At 41.1% G+C, this 18,809-nt stretch overlaps 1 protein-coding gene across 43 annotated transcripts in view; it reads left to right on the top strand.

Annotated features, from left to right (window-relative positions):
• Nucleotides 1-18,809, top strand: part of TRDN (triadin) — a 1,868,677-nt gene that overhangs the window by 1,415,259 nt on the left and 434,609 nt on the right. For all 43 annotated transcript variants that reach the window (XM_069234794.1, XM_069234791.1, XM_069234779.1 and 40 more), the window contains one exon: nt 1,025-1,072. In XM_069234794.1, coding sequence (XP_069090895.1) covers nt 1,025-1,072 — 48 coding nt within the window. The remainder of the gene's footprint in view (nt 1-1,024; nt 1,073-18,809) is intronic.

The following is an 18,809-nucleotide window of genomic DNA, read 5'->3' as shown; positions in this document are numbered from 1 at the left end:
CACATGTGGGAACCAAGCATGCCTTAACAATGCAGTCAAAAAAACGACCTCATTGTTTTCACTCATGCCTTTACCATGCATGCCTTTACAGCGATTTTTCATTGTAAAAGCATTCATAGAAAAGGCATTTGTGGGAACGGCATGTGTGGTTCTATCATGCCATCTTTCCACTCGCCCTAAGGCCTAAAAGTATCCCACCCCTAATACTTAAACTACCCGACCCCCCACCTGCCCTAAAACAAAACTACCACCACCCGACACTAAAACTAAAACTACACAACCCTCACCCGCCCTAAAAACAAAACTAACTAGACCCCACCACCCGCTCTAAAAACAAAACTACCCCGACCCTCCACCCCTGCCCCTAAAAAGAAAACTACCCTGACCCTCCCACCTCCCCCCTAAAAACAAAACTACCCAACACCCCCACCCTAGCCCCTAAAAACTCAACTACCACAACACCCCATCCACTGTGAGCCCTAAAACCTTCCCGACCCCTCACCCACCTTAAAACAACACCCCCTCCCACCCTATAAAACAAAACTACCCTGACCCCCACCCCTAAGAACAAAACTACCCCACCCCCACCTGCCCCTAAAAACAAACTTACCCTGACCCCTGCCCCTGCCCTCAAAAACACTACCACCCGACCCCCCCAACTGACCCTTAAAACTTTACCTACATCGACAAGCCCTAAAACCCACTGTGAGCCCTAAAACATTCCCCAACGCCCCACTCGCCCTAAAAACAACTGACCCACCCTTTAAACAAAACTACCCCAACTCCCCCACCCCACCCCTAAAACAAAACTACCTAGAACCCCCATCTGCACTTAAAAACAAAAATACCCAGGCCCCGCACCCCTAAAAACTGAACTGCCCCGATTATTCTTTTGCAATTATATGTCAAAAAGAGGCATTTCTAATTTCGATCACAAAGTTATTCTTGCAGTGTAAGCATGTTTTTTTAACCCGTTTTTTACATTACGAGGTTTTAATTAGTTGCTCCCTTAATTTCTTTTTAGAGGAAAAAGCTGTAACACATGAGAAAGTAGTTCCAAACGTTCGAAAAGGTATGAATTTTATTATTTGCATAAACTGTGTTTTCCACAATGTATAACGTTCCTGGGAAAACTTTTATGTTCCTCTAACAATACAATAACTGGTAATTTCGTAAATTAAAATGTCTAGAATGATTTGGTGCGGTAAATATCTATGAAATATTTGGGGCCATATTTATACTTTTCGACGCACAACTGCCCCAACGCAGTTGTGCGTAGAAAAAGTTAACGCCGGCTAACGCCATTCTGAAGCGCCATGCGGGCGCCGTATTTATACAATGACGTTAGCCGGCGTTAGCCGGCGGCGCTGCCTGGTGTGCGTGAAAAAAAATGACGTACACCAGGCAGCGCCGGCGTAGGGGAATATGGAGCTTGGGCGCCAAAAAATGGGGCAAGTCAGGCTGAGGCAAAATTATCGCCTCAACCCGATTTGCGCCATTTTTTTCGACTCCCAACCCCCATTGAAATGACTCCTGTCTTAGCAAAGACAGGAGTCATGCCCCCTTGCCCAATGGCCATGCCCAGGGGATTTATGTCCCCTGGGCATGGTCATTGGGCATAGTGGCATGTAGGGGGGCCCAAATCATGCCCCCCTATGCCACAAAAAAAAAAAAACAATTACTTACCTGAACTTACCTTATGTTCCCTGGAATGGGTCCCTCCATCCTTAGGCGTCCTCCTGGGGTGGGCAAGGGTGACAGGGGGGGTCCCTGGGGGCATGGGAGGGCACCTCTGGGCTCCTTCCGAGCCCACAGGTCCCTTAACGCCTGCCCTGACCAGGCGCTAAAAAACGACGCAAAAGTGGCTGGACGTCATTTTTTTTGACCCGCCCACTCCCGAGCGTGAATTTTGCCCGGGAGTGTAAATACGGCGCACATGCCTCGGAGTCAATTTTTTAGACGGGAACGCCTACCTTGCACATCATTAACGCAAAGTAGGTGTCCACGCTAAAAAGTGACGCATACTCCATTGACTTTGGCGCTAGACGCGTCTAACGCCAGAGTATGAATATGGAGTTAGTTTTGCGTCGAATTTGCGTAAAAAAAAACGACGCAAATCCGGCGCAAACGGAGTATAAATATGCCCCTTGATATCGTCAACAACTGAAAACCTGTTCGGTGCCTGTAAGCAGGAACACATTGAGAGATGTGTGATTCTGTGATTCAGCTCCAGCAGTGCGTAGCTATTACATGAATAAATGGCTTGCCAGTGAAGATCATTCCCACTTGAATTGCTGAAAATTTCAGCTATTTCTGTTTACCATGCAATTTTCACCATAATTAGTTCTGATATGTCAGTTAAAAAGTAGTTTTATCAAGTCAGAATCTGATTTAGGATGTAATACTGATTTTAAAAAAGTTCCAAGGTGAATATAGTTCTATATGTTACATTTAGGTGACTAAAAAAACGTTTATGCACGAATTGCTCTACCAGTTAGGGTGCATATGCGCACTTTTTTTCCTCACATACATTTTGCCATAGTACGTGGTGGGGTTTGTGTGTGGAAAATGCAATATACTGACTTCACAAAAAAAAAAGATGAAGACATATGGAACTGTCAATATATCCACCATTGTGATGTGCAGAATTGGGAGAGAAATACCTCAGCAGTAATAATCACCCTCCACAGTATCAGTATGTGGAAAATCAATCAGTATATACCAGGTGCGGTATTATCAGACCAAATAAGAGGCAATTCATATTTTAATATGCAAATTGTTGTGTGATCTCTTTTCATGCATAATCCTGTCTCATGTTAAGCAGCAATATCATTTATTTTTAGATCCCTTGATTACCACTAAAGTGGAAAAATTAATTTTGTAGAGGATAGGTCAAGAACATATTTGTCTTGCAGGTCCATCATTACAAACCAATGCACACTACAGTACTGGAATATTTACAATTTACAAGGAAATGTCTTTTAGATTACACATAAATAAAACATTTAAATTAGCTCTGAATGTTGGGGTTCCCCATATCTATAGAAGAAAAGATTTCTCTGAGAACTATATGCAACACTTTCTAAAGAGAAAATCAATGGTATGTAAATGCTAGAGACAATGGGAATGATTTATACTTTTTAAGCGCCGCATTGCAGCATTTTTTGACGCAGAAGCAGTGCAAACTTACAAAATATAAGTAAATTTTGTAAGTTTGCGCTGCTTTTGCATAAAAAAATGACACAAATCCGGAACTAAAAAAGTATAAATCAGGCCCTATATTTGTAAATCACTCAGAGTACACCAGGCAGCATTTTTGGATTGTCTATTGAAAGGGGTTGTTAACGCGTCCTTCTATGTCAATTTTATACACATTAGGACTCGTTTTAGGCCGATGAATCTTTTGACCCAGTGGTGAGACACCGTAGGACGAGATAACTGATCAATATGTCAAGCAATATGTCAATGATGTCACCAATATTTATAACCACAATACACTTTACTTTGGATAAAGACATTGATTAAACTGTCGGCGCAACCATGACCTTTCAGCCATTAATAACCACACCATCTGGTAGAGTTTTTATGAATTTTATTCCCTATTGATTACAATCTACTAGTAGAAGTATCAATCTCAAAACCAAAAAGCATAAGAACATAACTACAACATGACAACTATAATAAGATTTCACTAATGCAAGAATCACGAACATTAGAATATAACATATCGTAAACATAGAATAGAACACAAAGAATATAATGCAGTCTCAGTTCAACATAGCGCCACGTCAGTTTTGTCTATAAGTGTCAGTCAGGTGATTACCTAGCCTAACCACTAATTAGCATCAGCATGTTGGACTTCATGCAAAATAATTTAGAACACCAATTTAGAAAACATCTAGCCATGGCCTCTATTCAAAAATACAGCAGTTGGTACCTAGAAAGAAAAAGCAAACAGACAAATTGTAATTTTCATTGTCATAATTACCCTCCAGTAATAGGTCAGCACACAGGATCAGTCTTCGTCTTCAGGACATCAGTCAGATCGTCTTCAGTCTGGCTTCATCTAAGAGACAGGGGACACTTCCCTCATAAGGAGGAGAAGTGTAAGGGCAGTCTATGGGCAATGATAATTTTATTAAGTCCCCTATCACCAAACAGAGTGACAGAGTTTCTGGATGAAATCAATAGTATTCCCTACCTAGTTCTAACGTCCCTTCTGTGACATGAGTTTTTATCCCTTTTCGTAAACCCTTCCCCCAAATTCTTATTGGTCATTTACTATACCCCACTATCTTTAACCTATCAAATTATACATTAGGTAATTTCAATTGTCACCCCACGATAATTTACAACACTTTGATTGGTCTTCATAATTGATGTCTTCGGAGGTGGCACATCCTGGATTAGTTCATCATTTTAGCACGTTCCTCGGATCATAAGTTCTTTGGTCCGTGGTTAAATGTCCTTGAATATTTCTTTTAATCTATTTTGTTGCAAATAGTATAATAATCCATACAGAAGCAGCTAGCATGTGGATGGGAACAAAATCATTATAGTTACATGGAACGGAGAAAAGAACAAATGCAGGGTCATGACCCTTTGTGAGTCAGCACACTGTAAAACAGAGAAAAATGCTTTAATATGAGAGCTAGGCAGCTAAATCCGCAGCTCACGCTAACTTAAGGTCGATGGTTTTAATGCAATATTGTAAACGCCAATATAAACTCGATTAATTATGATGCAAGCAATCATTTTTATAAATAACATTTGTTTGTGTACACAATGGTATTTTCATAATTCAAATGCACATTAAGCAAATTACTATTCATTGTCGTTTTCTATGCGGCATTTGTTAGGCATTTATATAAGCATTATACTTTTAATAATCAATATATTTAAACTACGCTCTCTCAGTCCCTCCTCTGATGACGTTCGTCATCACACAAACCTTTTTCAATTTTTCACCTTGCGCATAATGCGCATTTCAACATCTTGCCCTTTATGTGAACTTTCCCAAATTTAATTGAATATTTTCTCTCTTTCACTTTCTTCATTTCTTCTTGTTCTTTTAGTCCAATTTCTCTTAATTTTGTCATTAATTTTGCATGCCCCCCATAATCCTAATAGGCAAATCAAAATAATTAACAATCCCATTAATATTTTTGCAAGTACCCCATTCCAAATGTTGGTAAACCAACTCTCAACTCTGGCAATTCCCTTTCCAAATTTCTCCCAAACACCAAGTTCTTTCAAATCCTTCACATCTGTACTATCTCTAGTAAGGTTAGTAAGCATGTTTCTAATTTTCTTACTGTTATCCGGAAGGAATGAACAACAATGACGCTCATTGAACATCTTGCAGACCCCTCCACTCTTTGCTAAAAGAATGTCTAAAGCAAGCCGATTTTGAAGAGTCATAGCTCTTTCTGCAGCAAGTTCAGTATCCATCAGGAGTATAGTCCCTGTAAAATTTGTCAGCATGTTATCCACAATAGTAGACAATTTTTGTATCTTCATAGAATTTAAGATAACCCCTACTGAAGGGATTATTACTCCAAATATGTCACCAATGACAGCTGCCACTGATTCTCGTTTTTGTCTAGTATGTTGTATTTCAGACGTTTTAGTTATCTGTTTTAGGTCATCAAATTGGTAAATCTTTGGGAAAACTATTCCCAAATAACATGTCCCATACCATCCTTTAGGAAGACGGTAATATGCATTAAGCCCACAGATGTAATAGATCCCAGGGATCGCTGGATCCTGTCCATTCAACATAAAGGTCCATTTACTCTGAAACAAAAACACATGCCTGCATTCACTCGTTCCCACAAATGAATTATCTTGCTCAGATTTTGGTCTATATATACAAAGCCTACCTACATGTAATGCATCTATTGCTAATTTCCCTTGTGTTTTGATTGCAGTGTAAGCATAATCATTTGCATATGTGCGCTTTTCTAATCCTTTCTCTAATCTTTCTTTTAATGCTTTGCGTCTATCATCAGCGTGATCTAAAAAACTCTTCTCTACAGGCGGAAGTAAGCAAGTCAAATTATTGCAATGTGCATAAGCAGTTCCGAATGTAAGTGTTGGCTCAAAGAAACCTCTAACTAATTTTATATCATGTTCTTTATCTAATCTATTAAAAAATTCAATCACAGGCACAAAGGAAAACAAAACATCCAGGTTTTAATAGAAGTATTGCACATGCTCTTGATTATAGAACCTTGTTAATAGCAAGCTACAACTAATCCCATAAATTAAAGGAAGGCTATGATAAGTAACTCCCTCCTGTACAGATGAAGGAATCTTAGTGCACACATAACAATCTTTTGCATCCATAGTCTCCACATATTCATATAGTAAGCAATAGAAGACATTAGTAGAAAGTTCCCCCTTTGAATTAGTTCCCTCATGCATGTGTCGTGCATCCTGCTCGAATCTTTCCCACGGTGTTAGTGTTGTAGTTACAGGTTTTGAGGTAGCATTAATAGTATTTTTCTCCAATTCCTACAATCACACCCACTATCATTATTGCACACACAATACCTACTATAAGGGTCAACCATCCACACACTTTACTTTTCTTGCTACTACTTCTAGTATTAGCCATGTCTGTATACAATCAGATAGCAGAATAACAATCAACTAGAGGATGATTTAAACTTTTTTTTTTTTTTTACAGTGTTTTCACTCGCAGCAGGATCCCTTTTGTCAAATCAGGTTAGCAGCTTGTCGTAATCAGGTTTCTCAAAGTCAAATCCGGTTCTAGTGTCACCTTTGGTAATTTATAAAGTCTCTCTTTTTCTTTCAGTTTTCAGTTTCAGATTTTAACCAAGATTTCCTCAGATTCGTTCAGGTACCGTAGTATTGGCCTGGTACTTCTTGATCAAAACAGAATGCCAGGAAGTCTTGTTGCCATTCAGATGTTGTAGCATATGCCCATTCAGGACCTGTATATCTCCTGTTTGCAATTCTTTTTCTTTTCAATTTCCATTCACCTTATTGTTCTCCTTCGCTTAAGTCTTCTACTCGAGATGTATCACCTTCCTCTATTACTGTGTCTCTTGGCACACCTCGTATTTTAGAAAGTGGTTTGTTTGGTCTGTCATCACCCTTATGTGTCTGATGTGTCTTTTCAGAACTATGGACAGCACCCTCCTCTTGTACTATGGTGTTTTCGCTTGATGGACCTGCAATTGGCTCAGGAGATTTTGGCTCACTCTGACTTCTCTCTACTATTTCTCCTTCCTCTTCTTCTTCTACTTCTGGGTCTGTACCAGGTTCAAGTTCTAGCCCGTATCTGTCTATTTCTGGGAGAACTTCCTCTGGATTTTGTTCTCTTGTCGTTTCTACTGAGATAGGCTCTCTGTCACCTCTCTCGAACTCATTGACTGTGTGAGGGACGAGGCTGTTCTCAGTGAGTTCTCCAGCAGTCTCAATTCTTTCTTGACTGTTTTCAAGACCTGAGACTTCTCCTTCTGAAACAGGTGTGCTGGTGATTTCTAACTCTTCTTCATCTGGACACGTTACCCTTTTGGTGTGGCTGGCATGTATCCAGTTTGGAATTCCGGCACACTTTACAGCAGTGGTAGTTGTCAAGATCACTTGATAGGGCCCTTTCCAACGTGGCTCCAGACACAACTTTCTCACATGCTTTTTGACAACCACCCAGTCACCAGCTTGCAGAGAGTGGCCTGGTTCCCCAATCGGTGGCAAAGTGTTAGCTTCCACCTGGTGAGAGAAAGACCGAATCACATCAGCCAAACTTTTGCAGTAATCCAACACCATATCATCTGTAATATTCACTAGAGAATTTGCAGGTACTGCTGGTAACCTCATAGCTCTACCCATGAGGATTTCATGGGGGGACAATCCCGTTTTCTTATCTGGGGTGTTTCTCATTTACATCAGCACTAGAGGTAATGTATCTGGCCACTTCATATTGGTAGCTGCGCACATTTTTGCCATTCTCGATTTCAGGGTACCGTTCATCTGTTCTACTAGTCCTGATGTTTCAGGGCGATAGCTACAATGCAGCTTCTGTTTGATTTTAAGTGCAGCACACAGGAGTTTGATCACCTCATTGTCGAAGTGTCAGCCCCTATCTGATTCTATAGAGACCGAAAACCTGAATCTTGGTATTAGTTCCCTGAGTAGTAATTTTGCAACTGTGAGACTGTCATATCTTCGTGTAGGGTATGCCTCAATCCAGTGACTGAAAACACACACAATCACCAACACATATTTCAATCCTCCGCAAACAGGCATCTCAATGAAATCCATTTGCATCTTGCTAAATGGACCTCCAGCTCTCCCAATGTTGCTCAAAGTTACCACTGTCCCTTCTCCCGCATTCATCTGTTGACAGATGATGCACCTGTGACAAATGACCTCAGCAGCATGTCTGAATTTTGGATTGAACCAATCAATTTTAAATGACCTGATCATTGCTTCCCTCCCAAGATGAGCCTGTCCATGGTACAATCGGGCAAATTGTGATAAAAGGCTATTTGTTAAAACTAATTTTCCTTCCTCTGAAACCCATTTATCATCAGCTCTCTGGGTACATTGCATTCTTTGCCAAGAACGTTTCTCTTCTTTGCTTGCACGGCTCTGTAGTGTCTTTAACTCATCTAAGGTATCAACTACTCGTAATGCAAGATTCAAACATGTGTCATTTTCAGTCTGTGGTAATAGTTCCCATTGCTCTTTGAACGATATACAGTTCAATGCACAAAACCTTGCGACTTGATCTGCATAACCGTTTCCCATGGACACAAAGTCTTGTGATCTGGTATGAGCACTGCATTTCACCATGGCAATTTCAAGAGGTAACTGAATTGCACGTAACAAATCCTTTATGTGTTCACCATTTTTCACAGGTGAACCAGATGAGGTCATAAAACCTCTCTGGGACCAAAGTTGGCCAAAATCATGCACAATTCCAAATCCGTATCTGCTGTCGGTATAGATAGTGACTTTCAAATTTACAGCTGCGTGGCATGCCTTAGTAAGGGCAATTAGTTCTGCCACTTGTGCGGAAAACACTCTTTCGAGCCAGGAAGCTTCAACAATGCCGGTTATAGTACATACCGCGTAACCAGCTCTCAGCGTTCCTGCGGCATCTCTTAGACAGGACCCATCAACAAACATGATGCAGTCATTTTCTTTCAATTGGGTGTCCTGAATATCTGGACGAGGTTTGGTACACAGTTCAGTTACTTCAAGACAATCATGTTCAAATTCTTCCTCATTTTTAATCTCAGTGTTTTCAACAGGAAGTAAAGTTGCCGGGTTCAATACACTGCACCGCTTCAAAGAAACATTGGATGACCCCAATATGATCGTCTCATACCTAGTGAGACGTGCATTAGTCATGTGCTGTGTTTTAGTTCGAGTCAACAGTATTTCAACTGAATGTGGAACCATTACTGTTAGAGGATATCCCATGACAATGCCTTCACATTGTGTGAGGCTCTAACCAACTGCTGCGACTGCGCGCAAACAACCCGGTAAGGCTGCTGCGACAGGGTCCAAGGTAGCTGAAAAATATGCTACAGGGCGATTTGCATCTCCATGGACCTGTGTTAAAACAGACAAAGAACAAGCATCACGTTCATGACAGAACAACAGAAAAGGTTTCTCATAGTCTGGCATTCCTAATGCTGGTGCCCTGCACATACATTCTCTTAGCTCCATAAAGGACTCAAGTTCTTCCTTAGACAAAGTTATAGTATATGGCTCATCCTTGATCTCCTTGCCTGTTAGCTTTATCAATGGTTTTGAAATGATCGAGAAGTTGGGTATCCACTGACGACAGTAGCCCACCATTCCCAAAAACATCCTGACATCTCTTATTGTCGTTGGGGGGTTCATTTGCAAAACAGCTGTTATTCTTTCCTTTGATATTCTCCTGGGACCCTTTTCAATCAAGTGCCCTAAGTATTTCACCTCCTTCTGACAGTATTGTAGCTTTCTTGGTGACACCTTATGTCCGTTCTTTCCCAGATGATTCAGTAATGCAATGGTATCATATTTACAACTGTCTCTAGTTTTGGACGCACTTAGCAAATCATCAATGTACTGCACCAGAGTAGAATTAAAAGGCAGTACCAAAGGTTCCAAATCCTTTTTCAATATCTGATTGAAGATGGACGGTGACTCAGAAAATCCTTGAGGAATTCTGCACCAGCTGTACACCTTATCCAGGAATTTAAAGCTGAACAAAAATTGGCTGTCCTCATGAAGAGGTATTGAAAAGAAGGCTTGAGACAGGTCCACAACAGTAAACCATTCAGCATCGCATGGAACCTGAAACATTATTACTGCTGGATTAGGTACCGCAGGGCAGCATTTTATCACAATTTCATTTATTTTTCTCAAATCTTGCACAATTCGAACCTTTCCACAGGGCTTCTTCAAACCCATTATTGGAGAGTTACATGGACTGCTCAAAACCTTTTTCAGAACTCCCTGCCGGAGAAAGTATGCAATTATTTGTGACACTTCGATGAGAACATCTTGGGTCATATGGTATTGTGGTACTTGAGGGAATACTGCATCTGGCTTTATTTGGACTTTGACTGGTTCTACCCCTTTTATTAATCCTACTTCTTTTCCAGTCAGATCCCACACTTTCTCTGTTACTGTCCCCTGTAATTCAACAGGCAGGTCAATCAAGGTAAGCATTGGGAACAAGGTAATTAAAGGGTAATCTTCATTCACTGTTCCTGTGTCATCTTCTGAGAATTGCCCTTCATCTCACTCATCGTAACTATTTGTTTGTACTTCAACTCCGTCATTGGAACAGGTAATTGAACATTTTGTCTTGCACAGTAAGTCTCTTCCCAGTAGGGATACAGGACTTGAATCACAGACTACAAACCTATGCAGTCCCTGAAAGTTACCAATCTCAACCTGCACTGGATCTGTAACCGGATTTGTCAAATACTGGTTTGCCACTCCGACCACTCTTATAGTACGTCCTGAAAGTGGCAACTTTGGGACCTTAACACTTCTGACTGTAGAGCGTGTAGCTCCTGTATCCACCAGGAATAAAACCTTGTAACCCATCACTTTCCCTTCTACATATGGACCCCTCTGATCCACCTCTAAGGACGCTGCAAGCCTGCACTCTTCAATGTCTGAGCTATCATCTGACCATTCCCCATTCATGCTGTTTTCACCTCGTAATGGGAACTGTTGTACTGTATTATTTTGACTCATTATTTGACCTGTGACCTGCTGAGGAACCATCACCTGTTGCTGTCCCATCGGAGCCATTGGTAATTGCATTTGCTGTCTAGGCCCCATAGGAATCTGCTGTTGTACTGGTTGCAATTGCATTGACTGAAAACGTGGCATTTGCATTTGTTGCATAGGCTGTACCGCTTGCATTTGTACTGAATTGTTCTGAAAATTCGCGTTTTGATGTCTCACTTTCGGACATCGTGAATTTTGTAACGCATCAACGTTAACACTTTGCTGAACAGCACCATCCTGTACCATATTCCGGCACTCCCGTTTCCAATGCCCCACGCCCCCTCACGTGTGACATGGTGACATCTTCTTTACCCCCTGCGTGTCGTTTTGAATTACAACAGTATTCATGCCTGAACCACGGTTCACAAACCCTCGACCCCTCAGTTGGGTCTGAAACACACCGTTCATTTGCGGTTGCTGCTGTATCATCTGTTGTACTCCATTTCCCTGTATTCCTGCCTGTGCAGCCCTTATCTGCATCACCATCACCTTTTCTTTCAACTTTTTCTGTTTCAACTCAATCTCGTCACTACAGTACTTTGCATACTGCAACACCTCATCAATCGGTTTAGCTTGCCAACAAATCAAATGATTCTTAATCATCTGGCTAACCTCTGGTCTCAACCCTTCGACGAATCTGAACACAAGGTGGTTCATGTCTTTTGGTTCAATAGTCTCAGTACCACTGTAATGTTTAAATGCCTTTAACAGTCTTTCGTAATAAGCATGTATTGACTCCTTAACCTCCTGAGAGGTCCGGTCAATTTCCTGCCAATCAGTCACTTTCGGCGACACCTTTTGTTTCAAAAACTCAATCACCTTATGATAATATTTCATCACCTCTTCAGAAGGTGCCCCGGTCACTTTATCCCTTGCTGGTTCCTTTGTCGGCCAATCAACTCCTCTCTTACACTCAAGCCACAGGTCGGGCTGAACAATGATCTCAAACAAGGTATTCAGGTCTTCCCAAAGACATTTTGCAAGTTTCACGAACCTATCTGTTTGCTGATACCACTCGATCGGTTTCTCTCTCAATCTGGGATAATCGTTAGTAAAGGATAGAATGTCTCCTCTGGTCCATGGCACATGAACTAGGACACTGCCAGCAGTCTCTCTCGTAGGTAATATTTTTACTGATTCCAAATCGGGTGAAGCCTTAGTCTGATCAGATCCTGGACTGTCACTCTTTCCCTTATCTCTTTTCTTTGCCCATCTGCCTTCCCATTTCTCCAGTGCACCCCAAATTTGCATGCTTTGTAATAACTCTCTCAAATGTGTCTTCATCCCTGCAGACCTCATGTGTTCAAAATCTTTTGAGTCAAAATCTAATCTGTAACTTCTTTTCAAATGTTTAGTGTTTCCGATATCAATGTTGTATTTATCTGCCAGGTTTGCTAATCTCTGATGCACCTTGCCTACTTCTTTAGTAATTTTAGGACATAGGTATCTCAATTCTGCCTCCGTGTACGTCTCCAGTCTGTTTACTCCCATTGTACCTTCCACTAACTCAGCAGCTTCTGCCCCTAGTCTTACAAAGTTCAGGTATTCGTCTTGTTTTTCTTTTTCTGGTTCGGCTGTAACCACTGCAGTCTTTTGTGAAGTATAAGTCCTTTCTAACCATTCATTTAACTGCTGGACTGTGAAACCCTGCAATGAGATGTTTCCTGCATGCATCATTGGTGAATGCGAAGTGTTTATACTCATTGTCTGTGGAGTTAGAACTCCTAACCCTGCTTGACGCATTGCTTCAATGGGTGCTCCCACTGGACTAAGGTCCATTAAAGACCTCGGTTGTTCCACTACTTGTTCTCCTGGGGCCATAATCTGGGGGGTTCCCATAGGCCCTCCTCTTATCGCATCTTGAGTCATCACTCCCTGATCACATACGCCAGGTTTACCCTGTGCATACAATGGCACTGGTGGACCGACAGTAATTGGTAATGATATAGCGGCAGGTGTTTGACCCGTACCCAAACTGCGTGGAGCAGCGGCTCCATAAATCTGCTCTAATGTACCTGGGACAGATACTAATGGTGGACAAGTTACTTGGTTGTATCCTGATATCAGCTGTGGTTGCGGCAGGGACACTAATTTCGGAGTTGATTCAATCTGTATTAGCTTTGGCTTTGTGTATATCGGGTCTGGCGGTACTATCAGATTTGTAGTAGTCTCAAGCACTGGGACGTCTGGACAGATTCTCTGTATCTGCGGTGGAGGCTGCAACTGTGTCGGTATGTCTGGTGCAGTGGGTACACTGACACCATTCTGTATCGAAACCGTATCACTAGTCTGTACCACATCAGCAACTCCCTTTTCCTGCGTCTGGTTCCCAGGATTCATGCTAGTACTTGGAGCACTGTCGCTCACCGCATAAGGTGGCGGACGATCATGTAACAGTCTATCCATAAATTCCTCATCGTCTGAATCATCTTCCTCTTCCCAAGATCTTTTATTTTCTTTAGATTTGCCTGAGTCTCTATCTGTTTTACATGAGTCTTTCTTTCCCTGTGTTTCTTCCCCTTGTGCTATTGCTGGAAATAGTTTTATCTCATCAACTATTCCCCTTCTCCACATTTTACTCTCATCATCCCACCTAGCTTCCGCATAAGATTTTTCTGCCTTTCGCAACCTTTTCTGAAATTTCTCCTGCTTTTGTTTAAGAGCCATTAAATCCCAAACCGCTAACGCCTCGTATTGTGCTGGCCTCGGAGGTGGTTTCTGTTTACTTAACATCCACCTCAATCGTGCAAGGATCCTCATATTGAATGTTACATATGCTGGAAACGCTAAACATCCCTCTTTCTCTGTTGGTTTGCGCCACTGTTTCATCCATAAACAAGGAGCGACACCCTGTTCTTCCATAACTATATAGGCTGGGGTACCTTCGGGTGGTGTAGGCTCCCCATCAGTTGCTATGATATATGTATCTCCCTTCAATGCGCTCTTGAATGCTTTAACAAAATTCATTTTCATTTGTTTTGTATTTTAATCATAATTGACTTATTTCCCAGGACACTCTTCACCCGCCTTTCTCAACCTATTGCCTCTCACGAACGGCAGCCAATCCGTGCGTGACCCCTCTCGACAACAGACCTATCTCAGCGCGGCACCACTGACGTCACACTCACATACACACTGCGGCTGACAAAGTCTTGCGGCTTGTCCGCTCCTTACTGAACCCATACAAACCCACACAAACTAATGCAAATTATTGCGAGCACCTTAAATGACAACACAAATCTGCCGGTTTACTACAGGAAGGGTAACACATTTGCTTCAGAACTTTACAGAGATTTCACTTGAAGCCTCGGCCGCTACTTTCTCCTTATCAATTCCCGCATACGAAAGCAGAATTCAACCCGCAAATTCTACTCTCGACTTGTCAATGACTCCTTCTAGTGCACTTTAGAATTTGTCAAATCTCCATCGAAGGTTTCACACATACATTATGATTCAAACTTGACTTGTCAACCACGCCCGATTGACCTATTAAACCGCACAGATTACAACATAAACCACACTTGTCTTCATACTCCGGAGTCTTAGACCTCAACAGGTCCGTACATAACAACCAACCACGTGGATAATTTTGAGCATTAAGCGCCACACTCACAGGAAGTACGCCGACTTCCCTACTCTCATACCACGGAGTACGCCCACTCCTACTAAACAACACTTAATTTGGCCTAAATACACACAAATCCTTACAATCTTCTGCAAAGGGGCATAAGCTAAGCAAGCGCAAAAACCCTAACCCACATACATTATGGCGCCGAGAACATTCCCAACTCACTTAGGCAGGCTCCGAGATCCCGGGAAAGTCATGGTGAACTTAGAAAACCCATCATACCTCCAATTTGCATTATCACAGAAAAACAAATTAAACAATGACTCTCCGTCCTGGGGCCCCCAAGGGCCAAACCGTCGCTCTGCTACCAGAACTGTTAACGCGTCCTTCTATGTCAATTTTATACACATTAGGACTCGTTTTAGGCCGATGAATCTTTTGACCCAGTGGTGAGACACCATAGGATGAGATAACTGATCAATATGTCAAGCAATATGTCAATGATGTCACCAATATCTATCACCACAATACACTTTACTTTGGATAAAGACATTGATTAAACTGTTGGCGCAACCATGACCTTTCAGCCATGAAAAACCACACCCTCTGATAGAATTTTTATGGATTTTATTCTCTATTGATTACAATCTACTAGTAGAAGTGTCAATCTCAAAACCAAAAAGCATAAGAACATAACTACAACATGACAACTATAATAAGATTTTACTAATGCAAGAATCACGAACAATAGAATATAACATATCGTAAACATAGATTAGAACACAAAGAATATAATGCAGTCTCAGTTCAACATAGCGCCACGTCAGTTTTGTCTATAAGTGTCAGTCAGGTGATTACCTAGCCTAACCACTAATTAGCATCAGCATGTTGGACTTCATGCAAAATAATTTAGAACACCAATTTAGAAAACATCTAGCAATGGCCTCTATTCAAAAATACAGCAGTTGACACACTCCTGAAGGCAAAACTGCAGGATGCAAAGGTTTGGTTAAGGAAATTGAGGTAAAAGAATGTGAGCAAATGCCCAAAAACATCAGACTCAGTCCTCGAACTGTCTGATTATACGGGTGGATTTAGAGATTGGGGAGTGTGGGGATCCCACCATGCACTGCAAGCAGCGTGGATGGGACATCGACCAATTTTTTGCAGAAGTCACACATCTGTCCTTCTACAGCCTTACATATTTTCATTATAATACCCATTAAAACCTAAAGTGTTTCTATTAGCCTTATCTGATAATATATGTTGAAAATTGGAAATAAACATCAAATTTAAAAAAAAATCAGATCGAAATTAAATTATTACTAAAGTTTACTAAAGCGTACTGTCTCCAAATATCTTGAGCGCTTAGAGTGTAGATGTATTTTAACATCCTTTACAAATTAGTTAACTCAGTTTCACAGAAACCAAGGGTCAAATTGAAGAAGCACCTCCTATTGACTGCATTAGTCAGTTTTAGAAATGTCATATACATTGAGGGCATGTCCTACCCTCATACAGCAATCAATACGTTCCTTTATTTAAACTTCATGCTTTGTTGCATTTATTATGCTAGTATTCCATTTTGTTTCCAAAGCCTTATTCAGGTTTTTATTCTGACATTATAACAGAGCACTGCAGAGGATGCGAATACTATCTTGGTATCCTTTGTGTGGTCATTTTAATAAAAGTCAGTAATGAAATATGCTGTTCTTCTGCCTTCTTAAACTTCTCATAAATGCTGTTATCTTGTCTTTATAATTTGTCCATTTTCTAATAGTTCTTCTAGCTGGTGGCCCCAAATAAATGCCTCAACATGCCTAAACCAACTACTTCATGGAAAGGTTTGTGCTAAAGCAGGAGGTAATGGCAATTAACAGGATTAACCTCATTGATTATTATTAAGTTCTATTTTAGCCCCGCGACTAAAGAAACTAGACCTAACGGGTAGTAACTTTATTCTAAGACATTTTCTGACTTGAAGTTACAAATCGTTCTTTGCTGGTTTTAATAGGGCATAGCATAACTATTCAATGATGCATTCTAATTTATGTAGTAAAACCCAAATCACATTTTTGCTAACGTCACAAAATCAGGTGTTCCGTAGAATATGCCAAAAGTGGAAGAATCTTATTGGCTCAGGGTTTTTATATCCCTGACTATAGTTCTGACCACAATATTAGGATGAGGGTTTTCACACATTGTAATTCAGATTCCAATTGGTACAACCTACGTTGTCTTATTCTTTTAAGGTATCCTTTCACCTTGACAGTGGAACTATGAATTCAATTGTTTGATGAGATATAAGGTTTGATCTTTAATCAAAAATATTACCAACGACAACCGTGCAGAGCTGTGTAGTTTTAACTTTAAATGTGACAAGGATGTGGACATCAATCAGTAAGAAGCATAAACGTGGCAGAGTGCCCAAAGGACCATGCATTTATAACATCTTGTTCAACACAAACAAAATGCACTAGACAGAAGAGACACAAACAACATACACACAAAAGATACAAATGTCTGCTACCCTGAGCAGATATACACAGAATTAGCCCTTGAGAGAGGAAAGAGGGAGACAAGACAGAAACCACTCAACTTAAACAACACATAACAAAGCAGAATTGTTTGTGCAATAAGGCCTCAAACCCATCTGAAGTGCTGGAGAAGGTAAAGTGCCAGCATTAAGTATGTGAAACACCCAACCGCCAGCCTACAGGTTAAAAAAATAAGACACAGTAAAACCCAATAAAGAAAATTTGCTATTCATTAGAAAGAGTCAAATGACAGAACAGTGTAGTCACCTCTACATCCATAACTTTGGATATTTTTATTGCCAGTGTACCTAAAACGATTTTGATTAGTTGTTAGGGTTAAAGGGCAATAATATCCTCATCTCCGAATTGAGATTTACTCATACTTAAACAACCATTAATAAAGGGAAACCAAGGTTGTTTTGTATTATTTTGACCTTTTTAGGTACCCCAGCAGCAGAAAATCCAAACTGCTTCTTGACATATGGTTGAGCCCATCCTGGTTTTAGGGTCCAGAATGAGACCCAATGGTGAGACATGCCACTGCTAGAGTGGGTGAGAATCTAACAAAAGTGAAAATTATTTTCCCCTTTCTCCTGATATTTTTTGCAAGGAAAGTTCTAATTAAAGCAGGGGATACACCATCATCTTTTTTTAAAAACCCAAGTACATCCCGCATCTGAGGAAAAGGAGATTCCTCCAATGCCCTCCAGGAAAAGAGCCCAGGACACCACAAAGAGAAGGTACATTTTAGTCACCAAGCCATGCAGGGTCACATAGAGGATCACCCAGATCCAATCACTCTGTCCTGGTGGCATCCCTATACATCTACAGAGGTTCACAGTGTCATCAAGAAGAGATGAACCAAAAACTGTCCAAAGTCCAGTAGAGAGCCAGAGAAGTGCTAACCAAAGATGAAAATGGTATCTGATAGCTTGCATCAAGGCCAGACAAAATTTTGGGACCCACAATAGCCAAACTAGTTCTATAAGATAGGGAAAGAGGGCAACAACCCACTAGCTCCAAACAGAGAATGTAGCATTATAGAAAGCAGAAACCTTACGCACACCCCTGAAGAAAAAAAGGTCAGCAGTTACCTTTCCCGCGGCAAAAGGGTCCCCCCCCATTGTATTCACTGAGCAGAGACACCCCAAATCCAGCATGGATCCCTTCAGGATGATTCACATCCAGTCCTATCAGCCTGATTAACATGTCCAAACAGCTCCTTAAAGGTAAGCAGAAAATCTCTTCCAGGGACAAGAATCGGAGGGGAACTGCCTCTAAGTGGGGACACACAAAAGAGAAACTGTCATATTTATGAGTCCCTAGCGCCACCTTGTGCCACATTAGCGTCATTTGTTTGATGCTAATGTGGACCAACAAGGTCAAATTCTTCACGGCATATTTACAAAGTGGCACAATGCATGCATTGAGCC

Source organism: Pleurodeles waltl, chromosome 5 (genome assembly GCF_031143425.1).
Source record: "Pleurodeles waltl isolate 20211129_DDA chromosome 5, aPleWal1.hap1.20221129, whole genome shotgun sequence".
Taxonomy (NCBI): domain Eukaryota; kingdom Metazoa; phylum Chordata; class Amphibia; order Caudata; family Salamandridae; genus Pleurodeles; species Pleurodeles waltl.
This window is presented reverse-complemented; position numbering and strand designations above follow the sequence as displayed.